Source organism: Natator depressus, chromosome 4 (assembly GCF_965152275.1).
Source record: "Natator depressus isolate rNatDep1 chromosome 4, rNatDep2.hap1, whole genome shotgun sequence".
NCBI lineage: Eukaryota > Metazoa > Chordata > Testudines > Cheloniidae > Natator > Natator depressus.
In genome coordinates, this window is record NC_134237.1 from 105,598,891 (window position 1) to 105,618,346 (window position 19,456).

The 19,456-nt window shown below is 39.1% G+C and overlaps 1 protein-coding gene across 4 annotated transcripts in view; it reads right to left on the reverse strand.

Moving 5' to 3' along the window:
- Window positions 1–19,456, reverse strand: part of SLC34A2 (solute carrier family 34 member 2) — a 154,319-nt gene that overhangs the window by 97,904 nt on the left and 36,959 nt on the right. For 3 of the 4 annotated variants that reach the window (XM_074951583.1, XM_074951581.1, XM_074951582.1), the window contains exons 8-13: window positions 18,811–18,906; window positions 15,191–15,311; window positions 14,190–14,357; window positions 12,673–12,789; window positions 12,464–12,588; window positions 80–3,428 (exon numbers count right to left, since the gene is read on the reverse strand). In XM_074951583.1, coding sequence (XP_074807684.1) covers window positions 2,847–3,428; window positions 12,464–12,588; window positions 12,673–12,789; window positions 14,190–14,357; window positions 15,191–15,311; window positions 18,811–18,906 — 1,209 coding nt within the window. In that variant the 3' untranslated portion in view covers window positions 80–2,846. Of the gene's footprint in view, window positions 1–79; window positions 3,429–12,463; window positions 12,589–12,672; window positions 12,790–14,189; window positions 14,358–15,190; window positions 15,312–18,810; window positions 18,907–19,456 lie in introns of those variants that run through there. The other variant, XM_074951584.1, reaches the window with a different exon arrangement.

The following is a 19,456-nucleotide window of genomic DNA, read 5'->3' on the forward strand; positions in this document are numbered from 1 at the left end:
CCTTTACACGTTGCTGTTTCAAAGTAGAGCTCTTTGACTCAGAACTATTTTTCCATTGGCAACCACTGCATATAAGTAAATGTATATATTTTAAACATCTCTTTATTTTTTTATTCAATGCACTGCACTCTACTAGAGCAAGATGAACACTCATGCCCAGGTTACAAAGCCAATGGTACAGAATCCCAAGAGGTTGTATAATTGCCTCTAATTTAAAAAAATGATTTTTAGAAACCTTGTGGCTCAACAGTTACTCTTCACAGAAAATTCATAACTGGTTAGAAAAATAGAATTCAACATCCTTCTGTATTATAGACATAATATGAAGATATTTAGCTACACTGTAATCTTTATTTTAAGAACTCACCTCCTGCATTAGCAGCAAATCACAATGTAACTTAAACAATGGAGCCACTAACATGGCTCCACAGTATGAAGTATACATAGTTACAAATACAATTTTTAAAAGCTATGTTATAAAATATACAGTGTGTCCTTTTTACATTATAGATAAACATTGCATAGTTTTCAAATATGGCATGTAAACAACTCAATCACATAAAGACATTTACGATATAACTTATGAAAATGCTGTACACTAGAACAATTATAAATTAAGTGTAAATAGCAATTATTAGAGTCTGGAAATGGATATGCTGGGACATGTGCTATCAGTTTTTAAGTAAATGTCTCCACTGAAATCCATGAGTTCTGCTTAAAAATAAAGGCATGTGACACAACGTATATGAAGAGTGAAGAAGGATAAACAAGAACTGAATGTAGGACAGGAGAATAGTTACAACAAAGGAGCCTAGAGCGCTCATATGCCTAAACATAATTCCTCCAGTTCCTTTGTAGCAACTGCTTTCCCTAACCTACCCCTGGTGTTTTGATAGAGGGCTTGTTTAAGCTTTTATTTAAAATAAAGAGCCACTCTGTTAACTGACTAAGGAAAAGCAAGAAACTTCTTCTATTTTAAAGTTAGTCTATCAAAAATCTGACAGAATTTAACAAGAATATCTAGATATTATTCTAATGAGTCAAAAAGCTGAGAGTAGGAAATGCACATAAGCCTATAAAGACATGTGAGAGCACATTAGAAATATCAGCGGCAGAATAGAGATCTTGTTCATCTGAGAAGAGTGGTTCAAAGACAACAAAGTTCAACAAACATTAACATCAAGAAAACAGAAAAAGGAATAGGGGTGGCTGGTCCTAACTCTGAGCTCTCTATTGAGATCCAGAGAAGAAGAGTTAGGCCTACATTGAGTCCTTTTGAAAATCCTATCTGGGCTAATAGGTACAAATCGCAACTATGCTTAGCATCTTGTCATTGGCTCACAGATACAGAAAAAATCAAAAGCTCAGCCTGAATAAAATTTAATATAGTATGAAAAAGCAGACTTTACACAACTTGTAAACATGTCAATTTAAAAATGTGAAGAACTTATTTTCACCCTCAAAATGTACATATTTACATAATAACTGAGTTCTGCCTATTAAATTACATAACATTAAGGAAATAGGAAACTTGTTTCAGAAGTAAATCTATTTTAGCAGCACTGAGTAGCTATGCTACAATGAAAGGGTCTTGTCAGCATTTCCATTATAAGTCTCATTTATAACTCAGCTATAAAAACTAAAAATTAGCAGAGAGCCAGGGTTGTAATTTTTCCATCCCTCACAACTGTCAACCTTCACACATTCCAACCCTCACCCACTGCATCTCCCATGATTTGGTCATTTTTAAATTACATAAAGCCAACAAAAGCATACTGATTTTTGAAGGCTTTGCAGTACTCAGAATGGCTCATTCTGAAATGTTGCAGTTTGTCAGTCCATGATGTGGACTAGTCTTCATGGGCATTTACTAAAACATTAATACCCACAGAGAGTGAGGACAAGGGACTTCCCAGCATGTGCTGTATGATTACTTTACCTATGGATTTTTATTAGAGATTTGGATTCCTAATATGCACATGCATTATACCGACAGTACAAATTCACATCAGGCACTATGTTGATTCCAACTAAGTTGACTCAGGCCATGCTGTAAATGGTTACAGTTAACACACATTTTCTCTACAGTAGATGTTAAAAGATTTCTTTAAGAACGTGTGATCTTAGCATAAACCCCACAGTAGGCATAATGCTGAAGTCCAAATTTCCTTGGACTTTTATTGCTCTAAATCCAATCTTTACCGCTATTTTAAAAGGCTGTTTTATGGTTTAGTAAAGAGGTTCCAGCAAGCCCTTCAGTAGGCACCCAATCCTTAACCAATTTATACTTTCAAAAGGCAAGTGCACCAGCAATTTAAAATTGTTACATGTTAGCCTTTAGCTAGAAGTCACAAAATACAGCATCTCAGCTCTCTAACGTTACAGGACATGAATATATGAAAACATTTTCATTCTTCTGATTTTTTGCCTCTTCCAGAAACTTTGTGGGATCATCGGGTGAGTGTGGTTTAATATCCCTGTAATTTGGAGAAAATGTTCTGCACATTCCAGAGTGGTTTTTTTAAGTTCATATCTCTCAACTCATTGGAGCCATTCTGCTAATGGGACTGCATAGCAATGTTTATTTGTTTGGTACTGCTGACCTTGAATTAATGTATCATATAGTAGATCCTCCAGATAAAAATCCAGCCTTAGCTTTTTACCTGATCTTAGACTTTCTGGGAACCCTGTAGAATTTGTTCTACTGCATTCCTTGATGAGTAGTATACCACTGGATACAAGAACCTAACAGAGTTTTCATTCATTCCTCAGTATACTGCCCAAGCTGATTTCCAAGAGATTGGTTGTCTTATACTGTATCTTTTCTATTACAGATTGATCCCCTCCTAGAAGGCTGTGTTGTCTGAGTAGGTTTTCTCATCACCAACTGCTGGTTCTGTCTTTGTAACACAATTTTCTTCATCAGCCAATTCAACTGTGTTATCATAAACTGCCATAGCCTTTCCCTGCTTGTCTCTGGCCAGCTCATCTTCCGTCTTGTCTTTGCAGCATTTGCAGCACTTGTTGCAGAAGCAGTATCTCCCACAGAAGGAGAGTGCAGAAGTTATCACATTATCCCATGGCTTCAAGGAGTGTAACCACCTGGGAAGGAAATCCCAGTTTTGGAGCTTTGTAGGCAGTATATTTGGCCGTTTGGACTGCAGAACATTAATCACAATCACCACAATCAAAGCGAGTAGGATGGGACCACAAACACCCAGAAGGACCTGCCAGCCAGCTACCGACAAACCAAACACAGCCAACGGGATCAGGAAGAAGCAGAGGATTAGATAAAAAACAGCAAACCATCTGTACTTGGCTGTTATGTTCCCCAAGCTCTTTGCGAGGCGGATTGGTACTCGGGTGAAAGGTATTGGGTACCACAGAATAATCCCGGAAATATTGAAAAAAAAGTGACACAAAGCAATCTGAAAGCAAGCATATTTTGAACAGTTAGTTAGAGTGCCTTTAAATACTGTGTCCCAAATATCAACAAACCTATGATCTTCCTCAGAGTCTGTGTTCTGTCTTCCCTTGCTCCCCTCTTACTCTATTATCACACTTAGAGTTATGATTAGATTTAGGTTATAAGGTCTTGTCTATGTTCTGGGAAGCACTATGCACACTGTGGGTACTACATAATTATTAATAATGATTAAAAATCAAGATAATGTTTGGAAAATATCCAGACTTCTGTGTGTTTTTGATGAGTCATCAACATAAGACAACTAAGCTACATCTGACTTGGCCTAAGGGTCTAATTCCTTACTCTCACACTAGCAAAATTCCCAGTGAAATCAGGGCGCCTACAACAAGAGTATGGGGTCAGGTCATTACAAGTGTACAATGGACAGCACATCCACATGCACAATGAGACACAGAGCTGGTCAGAGAAGCTCTGAGAGAACCAGATTCTGTTGGAATATGTGGTTCCATCAGCATCAAAATGCTTAATGAAACTGGGTCCATTTTGCCAGAATATCATTGCGGGGAGGGAGAGGAAGGTTTCAACAAATGTCCCATTTTGACATTTTTGGAACAAAACATTTTGATTTTTTGTTTTCAAACTACTTTTCATATCTAATTTTTTTTTTACTTCAATAAAAAATGCAAAAAGTTAAAATCAAAAAGAAACATTTCAAATGACCCAATATATTATTTTTCATTTCCCATTGTGGAGAATTTGGAAATTTTGGGTGTTTGCTCCGATTGGGAACAAAGCCAAAACTCAATATCTCGAAATCCTTCACAAAACAGAACTTTCATCCTCCACGCAGCTCTGCTGAGTAGTTCTACCATGCAGCCCTTCACCCCAGTGCTGCATGCTGGGGACAAGGCCAGCCAACTCAATCAACAAGCAATTTCTTTTTCAACTAAAAAAGATACAAGTACAAATCAATGAGAAGGGCACACAAACCTAATTTTTTAATGTAAAAAATGTGTGGCTTATAAGGAAATAAGGTGCTGCCTTTAGACTCCGGCAGTCTAATAAGTCAATTAGGACAAATGCAAAGTCCTCCACTTAGGAAAGAACAATCAGTTGCATACATACAAAATGGGAAATGACTGCCTTGGAAGGAGTACTGCAGAAAGGGATCTGGGGGTCATCGTGGATCACAAGTTAAATATGAGTCAACAGTGTAACGCTGTTGCAAAAAAAGCAAACATCCTTCTGGGATGTATTAGCAGGAGTATTGTAAGCAAGACCCAAGAAGTAATTATTCCGCTCTACTCTGTGCTGATTAGGCCTCAGCTGGAGTATTGTGTCCAGTTCTGGGCACCACATTTCAGCAAAGATGTGGACAAATTGGAGAAAGTCCCAAGAAGAGCGACAAAAATGATTCAAGGTCTAGAAAACATGAGCTACGAGGGAAGATTGAAAAAATTGGGTTTGTTTAGTCTGGAGAAGAGAAGACTGAGAGGGGACATGATAACAGTTTTCAAGTACCTAAAAGGTTGCTATAAGGAGGAGGGAGAAAAATTGTTCCTCTTAACCTCTGAGGGTAAGACAAGAAGCAATGGGCTTAAATTGCAGCAAGGGCGGTTTAGGTTGGACATTAGGAAAAACTTCCTAAAATACAAAGGTTAAAGAAATTCTTGAGTGAACAGTTAGCAGCAGGTTTTGTGGGAGTGTGGTCTGAGAGGAGGCAATTTTGTGGTCTGGAGATGTAGTCTTGATTTTTGAATATTTTGTTCCAGGCTTGTGGCGTGAGCCAGTGCTCATTCATATCCCTTAACAAAAGGATGGTGATGATCTAGTGGGCAAGGTTTAAAAGTCAGTCACTAGCTAACATTGGTAGAGCCCTGTGCAGATACAAAATTTATATCCCCAGATGTGGATATCCACGGATATAAAGCGGATATCTGCAGAGCTGCAGAGCTCTACCAGGAACTGCAGCAGCAAAAGCAGTAGCATGCCAGGCCGCCGCTCACAGGAGCCAGTGCCCAGCCCCGGCAACTCCTCCAGCATGGCTGTACCACCCCCAACCCTGCCCTTTGGGGTGGGCACCAGGCTCCCCAGCAGCTGTTCCTGGTCATGCTAGTGTGTGCTAGCGGCTCACACACTTCCAAACAGGAGTCCCTTCCACACAGCAGTATGCGTCTCTATAGATATCCATCCCCAGATATAAATTTTATATGGAATGGATCAAGGACAATTATGCTCAGCTCAGTAAGACACTTAATGAAGTGGAAACTCAGGTGATCTTCAGTGGAATACTTCCAGTCCCTAGAGAAGGCGAGTGAAGGCATGAAAAATAATGAAGATCAGCAGATGGCTCAAGGATTGGTATTATGAGGAAATTTGGGGATGACTGACCAGTAAGAGGCATTCACATAAAGAAGATTCTTCTTGACTGATGAAATCCCCTTGAGTCCTGGGATATTAACATTCTGAGATCAAAACTGGCATGACTGATAAGAAGGGTTTTCAACTAGGAGATAAGGAGAGAAGGTTGGAAGATACTCATTCAATCTCCACGCCTGGTTTCAATACACAGGATGAGGAAAATCAGCTAAATGAAGATATAGTCAGGGTTAAAGGAACACTAGAAAGTAAGAGTAGGGACAGTGAGGAGAAAGAAAGTACAAATATTGATTGGAGTAGTAGTCAGGTAGGGGAAACAGTTAGTTAAAGGACTATACCTAATCCAGCCAGAAAACTGGGTAAGGTCTGAAGAAAACAACTGAGATGCATCTACACAAATGCAATGAGTCTGGGTAATAAAATGGGAGGAACTGGCACTAGTGGTGCAAGAGGTCAAACTGAATATTATAGGGATTACAAAAACATGGTGGAACAGCACTCATCCCTGGAATACAGATATTGAAAGGTATGTGCTGTTTAGGAGAGAGAGAAATAAGGTAAATGGTAAATGGAGGGGGGGGGGGGGATGTACATAAATGATGCAGAAAACTGTAAAGGAATAAGTGACAATATGGATAAAACAAACTGGGTCAAAATCACTTTGGGGAAGGATTATAAAAGAGGTTCTATTGGGATAGTTTTATGGGTCTGCAATAGACCCCTTGTTTCAGACTTGGTTATGGACAGCAATATATTGAATAATGTAAGAGATAAATATTACTAGGAATTGTGTCATAAAGGGAGACTTTCAGTTCCCAGGTATAGATTGGAGAATAAATGCTATTAATATTGGTAGGGCCCACTTATTGCTGGATGTGATAGACGACAGTTTTCTTCAATAAATAGTTACTGAAATAACATGAGGTGATGCAATTTTAGACTTGGATGGAGTGATCATGAGTTGATTCGGTTTAAACTAAATGGAAGGACAATTAAAACCAGGTAATCAGCTATGGTTTATGATTTCAAAAAGACAGTAAAGTAAGAAAATCCATTTATTCATGTCTGAATATCGGTGACATCATAGCAGAACTTTTAGAAGCCTTCATCATCCACTGCTGTCTTTGCACATTCAGAAACTGACCTTCCAGTGATCTGTCACATACCATGTATTCATCTCCTCACTGGTAGTTCCCTACTACGATGACCCTCCACTATTTCTTCCGCAACAATTTTTTCAAGGTTATTTCCATCTGTACGCCTAATGTGACCAAAGCACATGATTGTGCATCTGCTGATTTCCGACATCTCCAATAAACATTTCCAACATAGACATTCGTCAAAGGACAGACTTTGGGAAATTAAGGGAACTAGTTAGAGAAGTCAACTGGACTGAAGAGCTCAAGGACTTAAATGTGGAGGAAGTTTTTGTATTCTTTAAATCAAGTACACAAAAACTATCTGCAATTTGCATCCCAAGCAAGGGGAAAAAAGCAAGGGAAAGGCTCCAGACACAACTGGATAAAAAAACCACCTCAAAAAGCTTATTAGGAGTAAGCAGAGAGCCTACAGGGAATGGAAAAAAGGATTTATCAGCAAAGAAAACTATATTTTTGAGGTTAGAAAAATGTAGAGTAAAGTGTCAGTTGCTAAAAATCAAGTTGAATTAGCTCATCAAGAAAATTAAAATAAATAGTAAGTGGGTTTTTTAGTTATGAAAATAAAAGGAAGGATGAGGCTGGGCCACTATGCGGTGTGGAGGGGGCGGGGAGATTAAAAATCTAGGCATGGCCCAAAAACTAAATGAATATGTTGCCTCAGTTTTCAATAAGGATGATAATACAGAACAGGGACATGAAGGCAGTACGGCTGATGGAAATGAGCATATGGAATGGAGACTGTCACATTGCAGGTGAAAGAAAAACTTTAAGAGTTTAATGATCTAAAATTAGGGAGACAAGATCATTTCTATCCCAGAATACTGAAAAAACTGGCACATGAAATTGCTAGTCCAGGAGCAAAGATTTTTAATAAATCTATCTATTTGGCAGTAGTACCGTATGACTGGAGAATAGCTAGCATTGTTCCGATATTTAAGAAAGGGAAAATAAGTGATCCGGGAAATTACAGAGCTATTAGTCTGACCTATATGGTATGCCAAGGTTTTAGAACAAACTGTGAAGGAAAGAATAATTAAATTCATGGAGGTAAATGGAAAAGGGGATGTAATGCAACATGGGTTTACCAAAAATAAAGTGTGCCAGACTAACCTGATTTATTTCTTTGAGAAGAGAACTGATTTTTTAGGTAAGGGAAATGCAACAGATCTAATACACTTGGACATCAGTAAAGCATCTGACATGGTACCACATGGAAAATTATTAGTTAAATTAGAGAAGATGAAGATTAGTACAAGGAACTGGCTAAAGGGGAGAAGGCAATGGGTTGTGCTGAAAGGTGAAATATCAGACTGCAGAGAGGTTACTAGTGGAGTTCCTCAAGGATTGGTGTTCGGGCCAATATTATTTAATATTTTTATTAATGACTTTGGCACAAAAAGTAGGAGTATGCTAATAAAATTTGCTGTTGATACAAAGGTGGGAGGTATTGGCAATACAGAGGAGGATCTGAATATTATGCAGGCAAACCTTGAAGACTGGAGTGATAGAAGTGGGATGGAATTCAATAGTACAAAGTGCAAGGTAGGGTCCAATAATAAGAATTTCTGTTGTAAATTCAGAGCTTATCAGTTAGAAGCAACAGAGACTAAGTGTATTGGTTGATCACAGGATAACTATGAGCCACCACCATGTATGTGGCTGCGAAAAAGGCAGGTGCAATCCTAGGATGTATTAGGCAAGACTTTTCCAGTAGAGATAGAGAAGTATTAATGTCATTGTACAAGTACTGGTAAAAACTCATCTGGAATACTGTGTAAAACTCTGGTCACCCATGTTCAAGAAAAATTAATTCAAACTGGAACAGGTGCTGAGAAGAGCTACTAGGATGACTGGAATATGGAGGGTCTATTTTATGAGAGGAGAATGGAAGAGCTTGTCTTGCGTGGCCTAGCAAAATGAAGTCTGAGAGGACGTAAACACTAGGGAGGGTGAAGAGCTATTAAGTTTAAAGGACAGTGCTGGCAAAAGAACATATGGGTATAAGCTGGCCATGAACAAATTAAGGCCAGAAATTTAAAGAAGGTTTCTAACCATCAAAGAGATGAAATTCTGAAACAGCCTCGCAATAGGAGTTATGGAGCAAATAAGTTAATTAGTTTTGAGAGATGGATAAATTTATGAGTAGGATTGTATGATGGGGTTGCTCGTGATGGCGGGGGGCCAAACTCAACAGCCCTGGGGGTCCCTTCCAGTTTATGTCTTCCGTTGGTCATCTGAAGGGGTGACCCCGACGTATTCAGGGTTTTGTTTCTCCTTCCTCTGAAGCATCAGAGATGGGACACTGGACAGACGGTGCTTTAAGGTGGCACTGAGCATTCTCTCACTCGGGTGCTTGCTCACATGCTCAGCCTCTAGCTGATTGCCATACGTGGGGTTGGGAAGGAATTTTCTCCAAGGTCAGAGTGTGACTTTGGGCGGGTTTCCTTTGCAGCATGGAGGGCAGTTAACTTGCTGGGATCATCTCAATATGTTTCACTCAATCAATCCCTACCATGGCAAGGGCTTCCGGCATTGGTACACCTCAGTCTCCCCCCTTCTCTGCCTGTGCCAGATAATAATTTAGTTTCTTGTGGGCTACAGAACTTTCATCTAATTTTGATTGTTGGGTTTAGCGTGGGGGTGTTGGGTGATGTTGGTGGCCTGTGATATACAGGAAGTCACACGACGAGGGCCAGGTCTACACTAAAAAGTTAAGTCAACCCAGTTGTGTCACTCAGGAGTGTGAAAAAGCCACACGTAAGTCAGCCTAACCGCCCCCTGTGGACAGTGTTAGGTTGACAGAATAATTCTTTTGTTAACCAAATTAATACCCCTCAGGGAGGTAGATTAACTACAGCAATGGGAGAAACCCTCCCATTGCCACAGCAAGTGTGTATGCTGCAGTGCTACAGCTGCTGTAGAGGTTTAAGAGTGACATAGCCTAGATGATCTGGTGGTCCCTTCTGGCCTTAAACCCTACGACCTGCTTTCTAAAGCCTCAAGAAGGGGCTTGGGCAAAATAAGCCCAGTGTCTGCTGACCAAATCTGTAGATCCCTGCCCTTATCTTATTTCCCTTCAGTAATTGTTATTTGATTAAAACTAACACTTAAACTAGGGCTGTAGATTAATCACAGTTAACTCACGCAATTAACTAAAAAAATTAATTGCGATTAATCAGTTTTAATTGTACTGTTAAACAATAGAATACCAATTGAAATGTATTAAATATTTTGGATTTTTCTACATTTTCATATAGTATTCTGTGTTGTAATTGAAATCAAAGTGTATATTGTTTATTACAAGTATTTGCACTGTAAAAATGATAAACAAAAGAAATAGTATTTTTCAATTCACCTCATACAAGCACTGTAGTGCAATCTCTTTGTGGTGAAAGTGCAACTTACAAATGTAGATTTTTTTTTGTTACATAACTTCACTCAAAAACAAAAAAATGTAAAACTTCAGAGCCTACAAGTCCACTCAGTCCTACTTCTTGTTTGTTTATATTTGCAAAAGATAATGCTGTCCACTTCTTGTTTACTATGTCACCTGAAAGTGAGAAGAGGCATTTTCATGGCACTGTTGTAGCCGGTGTCAAAAGATATTTACATGCCAGATATGCTAAACATTCATATGTCCTTTCATGTTTCAGCCACCTTTCCAGAGGACATGCTTCCATGCTGATGACGGTCGTTAAAAAAAAATGCGTTAATTAAATTTGTGGCTGAACTCCGTGGGGGAGAATTGTATGTCCCCTTTTCTATTTTACCTGCATTCTGCCACATATTTCATGTTATAGCAGTCTCCCATGATCACCCAACACATGTTGTTCATTTTAAGAACACTTTCAAAGCAGATTTGACAAAACGCAAAGATAGCTACAGCACTCGACCCAAGGTTTAAGAATCTGAAGTGCCTTCCAAAATCTGAGCGGGACGAAGTGTGGAGCATGCTTTCAGAAGTCTTAAAAGAGCAACACTCTGATGCAGAAACTACAGAACCCGAACCACAAAAAAGAAAATCAACCTTCTGCTGGTGGCATTTGACTTAGATCATGAAAAAGAACATGCGTCACTCCACACTGCTTTGGATTGTTATCGAGCAGAAACCGTCATCAGCATGGATACATGTCCCCTGGAATGGTGGTTGAAGCATGAAGGGACATATGAATCTTTAGCACATCTGGCACGTAAATATCTTGCGAAGCTGGCTATCATAGTGCCATGAGAATGCTTATTCTCACTTTCAGGTGACATTATAAACAAGAAGTGGGCAGCATTATCTTCTGAAAATGTATATAAACTTGTCTGAGCGATTGGCTGAACAAGAAGTAGGACTGAGTGGATTTGCAGGCTCTAAAATTTTACATTGTTTTATTTTTGAATGCAGTTTTTTTATACATAATTCTATGTTTGTAAATTCAACTTTCATGATAAAGAGATTGCCCTACAGTACTTGTATTAGGTGAATTGAAAAATACTATTTCTTTTGTTTTTTTTACAGTGCAAATACTTGTAATTAATAATACATACAAAGTGAGCACTGTACACTTTGTATTCTGTGTTGTAGTTGAAATCAATATATTTGAAAATGTAAGAAACTTCCAAAAATATTTAAATAAATGGTATTCTATTATTGTTTACCAGTGTAATTAATCGTGAGATTATTCACAATTAATTTTTTAAATTGCACCATTAATTGCGATTAATTTTTTAATCTCTTGACAGCCCTAATTCAAACACATGGTTTTGTTTTTTAAAGGCTGTCATAAAATGATTAATTAACATGAGATCAACTTAACTGGACTTAGCCCAACTTGAGATTGCCGCTGCTTAATCTTGTGTGGAGGTAATAAAATGACTACTGTGGTGATTTCCGTGTTTTATATGTATGTCAATAACCCAATCAGTTTATTAGAGTTATTGAAATGCATTGATACTGGTTATAGAGAAGACCTCATTACCATTTTCCCCCTTGACGTAGAAAGGTAAATTCAGACATCACCATATACCTGGAAAGTCATTTACCATTTTAAAATATAGGTTTCCAAACCTAGGCTCCTAAAATCAGCGGTGTGCTTTTCACAAGGGCTGAGCCAACAATGAAGTCAATGGGAGCTATGTGGTGTTCTGCATTTTTGAAAATAGGCCATCAGTGTAGATGTCTACATTCTGACTTCGGGAACCTAACTTCAGACTTTCATTTCTGAAAATCTATAAACAGAATCAAGAAAATCTCAGGAAAGCCATTACATAACAGAATTCTGTGAACATTTAATGTACCTTTTTGCTCTGGCCTCAGTATGAGAGACTGATGAGTGACCCTTAATAACCTGAAGAGCTCAGGTTTGAAAGGCCATAGTCTGGTACTAGTATGGGATATTTGTACACCAGCATCATTAGAGGTAAATCCTCCTTATGTCTTAATCCTCCTTATTCTGGCAAAATTCTCACTGACTTCAATCTGTAAGTAATAATAAGCATGATTTATACTGACCTGTAATGAATATCTTAATGTACTGCCTGGACTTGCTAAAGCAGCAAGTATAGCCGTCGTGGTCGTACCAATGTTAGACCCCAACGTAAGGGGGTAAGCTCGCTCGATGCTTACAATACCAATACCTAGAAGATGAAAATAGGACTGAATATTTTGGACTGAAAAACATAAAATATGAGGCTTTCGAAATAAAAGACCAAAGAACTTACCAACAAGTGGCGTAATAGCAGATGTGAAAACAGAACTGCTTTGAACAATGAACGTCATACCAGCTCCAACAAGCATTGCCAGGTATCCGGTTACCCAAGAAAAAGGATATGGGAAATCTGAAAAATAAAAAAGGGAGGGCACGACTTTTAGATTCACAAAATATTTGATGCTATATGTAATACAGATGTGAAAATATTATTATTTATTATTTATTAGATATTAAAGCTATTTGGGGCAAGGACCATTTTTTGTTCTATGTTAGTACAGCACCTAGGACAGCAAAGCCGTGTCTTTGACTAGGGTTCCTAGGTGCTACCACAGTGCATATAATAATAGAAGCATTTAAATGGAGATCAACACAACATATAGCTGCCTTTCAAGTTATAAACTGAAACAACAAGGCCTACGGTTTCCAAATTTCAGTTGCCTCAATTTTGGCAGCTTTTCAAAAAGCACTGAGAACCCATCCTGTGAAAAATCAGGTCTCTTTAATGTGTCTCAAGTTGGGAACCCAAAAATCACTAATAACTTTCGAAAATATAGGCCTAAAGACCCTAATCAGAGAGATGATGCACCATGTTTCCCTGAAGCCTGCAGCTTTGCCAGTCAACTAAGAAATCAGGACTTCATCAGTTGTGAAGAGATGAAATAAGAAACCCAGGAAACTGACCAGTTCCAAATTAGATGTAAACATGGGAACTGACTAATTTTTTTCCTGAGCTACTGGTGCCTTGTGCCCCAGAGGAAGGAAGGGCAGCAGTAAGTCCTGTTTGTTTAACCATCTCCGCATGCAGAACACCATCTCTTCTTCCTCACTCAGACCTCTTTCAGGGCTGTGTCCCACTGCTAGTGGGGCCCACCCCGCTCCTCAGTCTAGAAAGCAAAAGGGGATGGTGGCAAAAGCTGCACCTGGGCGAATGTCCTAGCGCAAAGTGACTCGGTGCTAGAAATACAGCTGGCTTTTTAATGAGACAGGTGGTCATAGGGATTGAAGCTGGCTGCTCAGTCAGGAGAGAGGGTGGTTCTTTTGGCTGTCATACCTCACTTAAGAAAGGGCTAGAGGGGTGTAGCAGGGCAAGGGAAGGAATGGTAGGAACTGGGGAGGGAAGGGAAAGCACCAAAAAAATTGTCCCTTTTTTCAACTAGCTCTAGCAGTAACATGAGGTGCAGGCCCCATGCCAGAGCAAGCAGTCAGCACTTCCGTGGTATTTACTGAGGATATATATCTACTAACCCCTAGGATTCTAACAGCTAATGATTATACAGTACATCAAAAACAGAGTCTGGACTTTGGTTTCTACAGCTTAATCAGCCACACTTCACAAGTGAAACATTCACTCACCAATTTAGAAAAAGAAACAAAAGAAACACACTGACAGGATGAAATATTATTCTAGAATTTCAGCTTCATATTGCTTTACTCATGCCATCACTTTGGATCGGCCAGTGCAAAGCGCCAGTACAGATGCTTATTGCCACAGTTATTCATAGTTACACAGAAACAACACATAGTTACCGGTATTGAGCGTCTTCTTGATAACTGTGGCCACTTGTCCTTTAAGCACAGAATTCAGTAACTTAACTATCAGCACCAAACAGATGCACAAAATTATCAAAGACCCTGCAAGCAGGATGAGACCGACAGCAAGATCAGCAAGATTTGTTCCTGCAAAGAGATGCTGGCCTAAAAAGGAAAAAGAAAGTCAAAGTCAGACTAGCCAGAATTTTATTTCTGTCACTAGGCCATTCTTCCATAAATAGGCATGATGGCATCAATGTCAAAGGTAGCAAAGGTTTCAGAGTAACAGCCGTGTTAGTCTGTATTCGCAAAAAGAAAAGGAGTACTTGTGGCACCTTAGAGACTAACCAATTTATTTGAGCATAAAGCTTTCGTGAGCTACAGTTCACTTCATCAGCTGCATGGTAGCAAAAAATCCTTACCTCATTGACTGCCCAGTATGGGTGTTTTAGGGGTGGGGGGTGTGGATCTTCTATGGACAGGGCTATAAGATATACAGCATCCCCACACAAAGGGGCAGACAGAGACAGAAACATGCCCACGCATGGGTAGAGTATCTCCAGGCAACTTTGCGCAAGGGAGCGGTATGCAAAGGCAGGAGCAAATCTTAGTGTGTTCTCCATGGCAGGATGAGTGTGTCACCCCTTCTCTGCCAACTGGTACTCATATGCCAATGAAGATGATCAATCAAAATATCCAAGAAATCAGTCTTGTAAAATAACCATAGGATCCTGTCACTGGACTAGTAAGGGGTGACATGACATGGAAGACCTTCCGTGCTGATTTTAGGGCTCCTGGCAAGAGAGCTACGTGGGGTCTGAATGATGCGATGCTACCAAAAGTAAATTGGTCAATAACTCCAGAGGAGCTGGTCTGACTGTCTGCAGCAGTCAAACTTCATTTTGCTTGTATCCCTTTATAATGATCTGTTGTTCACTTCACACAAAATAAGTGTATCTGAAACCCATAACTTACAAATAAGTGGTATTTCTACTTACATTTTTTAATATTTTCTGTGTCAGACACATTTTTGATGGTCCATGTCAAGTTTCCGTCAGTCCAGCAAAGGTCAGGGGATGTACAGTTTTCTGAGACCGGAATGGTGACATTCTGCATAGTCTAGATATTGCCATGCAAAACAGACAATTTAATCCTTTGCATTAAAAACTAACATGCATGGGTTTTCAAGAACTGCAACAAAGCATTCCTATAATAAATTAAGAGCGGTGAACAGGGCTAAGCTCAGTCTGTAAGTAATGGCATCCCACGAAGGAAGAGGCAGACTTGCTTGTATTTTGAAAAAAGGCTGAAACTTTATTCAAGTTAATTAAAGTAATATGGTGGGTGGGAGGGCTGTGGAATTCCTTGACAATCCCTACCCATCTCACTGTTTCCTTGAACCAAAGAAACTTATCTCCGCTGAGGTCCTTAATGGAAATTAGTGGAGGCAGTACCGCCTAGTGGGTAGAGCATTTGACTAGGACTCAGGACACCTGGTTCTACTGCCAGCTCTTCTTGTTGGGTGACCTTGGGCAAGTCACTGCACCTCTCTATGACTCAGCTTCCTCATCTGCAGAATGGAGACAATGCTACTGACGTCCTTTATAAAGCACTTTGAGATCTAGTGACAACAAGTTCTATAGAAGAGCTAATTACTATTAGTGGGGGACCTGTACTGGACCCTTCACCTGTTCACCAACCACAACCACACCCATGAGGAGGGAAGTGACCAGTCCAGACTCTTGCTGTGCTGGCTGTGATTTGCCAAGCCAGTCATGTTCTGCTCTTTCAAAGCAGTTGCCTCGAGTAGATCAGACTCAGCTCTAGTGGATGCAAACAGGATTCTTCATTCAGGGTGGCAGACACACACAGACCCTGACTCTTCAGTTCACAGAGAAACAGGGTTATATAATACAAGGTCTGGACATCCTAGCCAGATTAAGAACGCATGGAATGGATTGTTTGTTGAACTCTACAGTCCAAGAAAGTGGTTACCAGCCAGTTAGACTTTGAACTCTGACTCTCTGAGCCATTGACATTGAGACTGTCACTAGTCCACGGACAAGTTTTTCCTTTTCTGTTATCTCTCACTTTGTTGCCCTTACAGCCAGTGACAGGTTGTCTGTGCCTACGCTTGTAAGGGGCTTATTAAAACAATTTTCTAACATTGTGTGTTTAAATGCACCAATTTAACAATATTTTTGAATGACTACGCAGTAGGGGTTCTACACATCTCTTCTCCTTTCCTTTGCTTCACATGAATTTTTATTCATCAGAGACACGGGACTAAGCATACAATTTAATAAACACAAGAGAACTGATTGTCTAGGATTCATAGTAGTCTCTGAAACCAGGGGTTATTGTAAGTAAATCATGAAATCTTACAATGTTTAATGAATCTCCTGCAAATTCAGCAGCAATTACTGCCCATTTATTGCCAAATGTTACTTACTGTATTATTACAACATTACCACTCTCATCAGAGCTTCTGAAATAGCCACTAGCAGCAGCAAAGCCAACCAGTTAGTATTAGAGCCAAGCAATATGCTGTTGTTGCAGGCCCTGATTCTAATATCCTTACTGTCATTGAGTAGAACCTTATTCCCCAACCCATCCCACTGGTTTCAATGAGATTACTCAAGGAGTAATCAGAATCTAGCCTTTAGAATATACGTTTAAAGAGGTGTGCATGGTCACATTTTTAATGGACCAGAACCTGCTCCTCTTATTCATGCTGACAGTAGCTTACTCTGAAAGTAGTCTTACTGAAATCTAGTAAGGTAGTTTTCAAAGGAAGTAAGGGTGACAGAATCTAGCCCATCATAAACTGATATTGGGCTTCAGAGTAGCAGGCTGTATTCTATTAAATAAATGGGACTTGAGTGCAAAAAATCAAAGGGGAAATATGACCTACGGGTTTTTACGGGGTCATTGCTGTGCAGGATGGACTACAGAGAATCTAACATGACTCCTATCTTAAGAACTATTTTTCGTGCATTTTGTACTCCTGAAAGATGGTAGATTGATAGTCCTGCTGAGTAACATTTTGTGTTTGTCGACAGAAAAGGTACTATATGGGCAGGGGTAGTGCAAGCTTTCCACACTGCCTGCTAATATACCTGAACCCTGACCTGGAGTTATCAAATTTGTTCCCATAGTTAGTCTCAGCAGAGAGGCCAAATATTGAATATTTGTTTAGTTGTTTTTAAATTTAACTATTTCCTTGAGTGGCAGTTCTAGAACAACAAATGTATACATGCACATAAAATTGTATGTATTTGATTATATCCATCTTCCCACACGCTCCATGTAATCATTTATCTTCTTAGGCTGGGATTTTCAAAGACGTGTTTGAGAGTTGGGTGGCCAAAGCTCATTGAATATTAATGGCAGGTGAGTGACTAACTGCATTAGGCTCATCTGAAAATTCGAGCACTAGATTTTAAATTCTTCAGAGCACGAATTGTATCTTTTTATGCATTTGGGGCCGCAGACTTGGAGACTTTGAACGTAACTGTAATACATATGAGAAATGATAACATTCTCATTAAGAGCACCAAGGGATCTTTAACAAACCAGTTTTTGTTTAGATGAAGCACTGAACAAGATCCAAATCCTGCAGTCTTTAATCTAGCAAAATGTATATTGAAGTTAACTTCTGAAAGAAATACCTTTAATTGGGAGTTTTGCCTGAGTTATGAATTCAGTTTAAGCTCCAAGTCAGGTTGGTCACAAAGCAGTTTTCTAAGAATACTAAAATAGGCAACTGCCAAAAGACTGCACTAATGCACATCAGAATAAACTAGTTCTGTTTTGGTTTGTCAGATCAACTCACTGGAATGCTGCCATACTGCATTGGTCTCCTGCTTGAATATTTGGCTTTGCTGTTTATATCTTCACCTCAGCATTTATAATCACAGTCAGAGACTACTGTCAGGGGCACTTTTCTGTTCTGCTGAAATTCATGCTTCATTGCAGATGACTTTCACCTCTTTTTGTTAATTATTTTTATGTAATAGCACCAAAAGTCCCCAGTCATAGGGACCCATGGTGCTTGGCATTCTACAAACACATAGTAAAAGACAGACCATGCCCTGAAGAGCTTACAATATAAATGGACAAGACAGGAAAATTGTAGGGGGGAAGGTGGTATTATTATTGCTGAGTTGCAGATATTTTCCACATGCAGGAAGTCTGCAGCAGCACCAGAAATTTAAAATAATAGTGGATTTAAGAGATTTTTCTTTTTCTTTTTGATTCAAGACAAATCGCAAATGACAAATCAAAAGGTGTACAGCATTGTTCAGTGTCAGACACAGTAGGCCAAATTCAAACTTGGTACAACTCCTTTGACTTCAGTAGAGGTACAAGAGTGTTACACTTTGTTCATTTATTTTATGCAACAAATAAAACTAATCTCAAAATAATCTCACAAACTGCATATATTAGAATACCCTGCCTAACTACTGTAAATAACATTAGTAGTAATTGAAAAAATATCTTTTTGTGCTGTGGATGTATTTATAATACTGTCAAACTATTTCCTTCTATATGAAGGAATGATAGGTGGCAATATCTTTCCTTAAGAGCACAAAAGCCGGTTTAACACGACACTCACCACATTTGTTTTAGTTTTGCACCAAGTCTTTACCAGGGATTTGTTTTTTGCTCCTTCCTCATTTGTAGCAATTGCATTTATTACTGATTTATCAAGCTAAAAGAGAAGAAACAAACAGAACACAGTCATTCCAGTCTGTAGTTTGCATCTGCAAATTAGAGCCAAGCCTGCTCATCTAACTCCTCCAAGTAGTCCCACTGAAATCAATAGGTCTGCTAACATGAGTAAAGCAAACATGATCTTGGAAAGTATCAGAGGGGTAGCCGTGTTTGCTGCTTTTACAGATCCAGACTAAGAGTCTTGTGGCACCTTATAGACTAACAGATGTATTGCAGCATAAGCTTTCATATTCACCCACGAAAGTTTATGCTCCAATACGTCTGTTGGTCTATAAGGTGCCACACGACTCTTTGCTGCTTTTACATGATCTTGGAAGTGGCCTGATCTCCGGCCCAACAAGAAATTTAAACAGGGATTTAACTCCTGGAAAAATAATCTTCTTTTCTTGTTTTTATATATCTATAAAAAAATGAAACATACATCCTTTTCCCCACGTACTAGACCAAATCAGCCATCACCTATCCCTCATTTAAACAAACACGCATAGTTGATTTCATATAAAATCAACTTCTCCATGTATCAATTT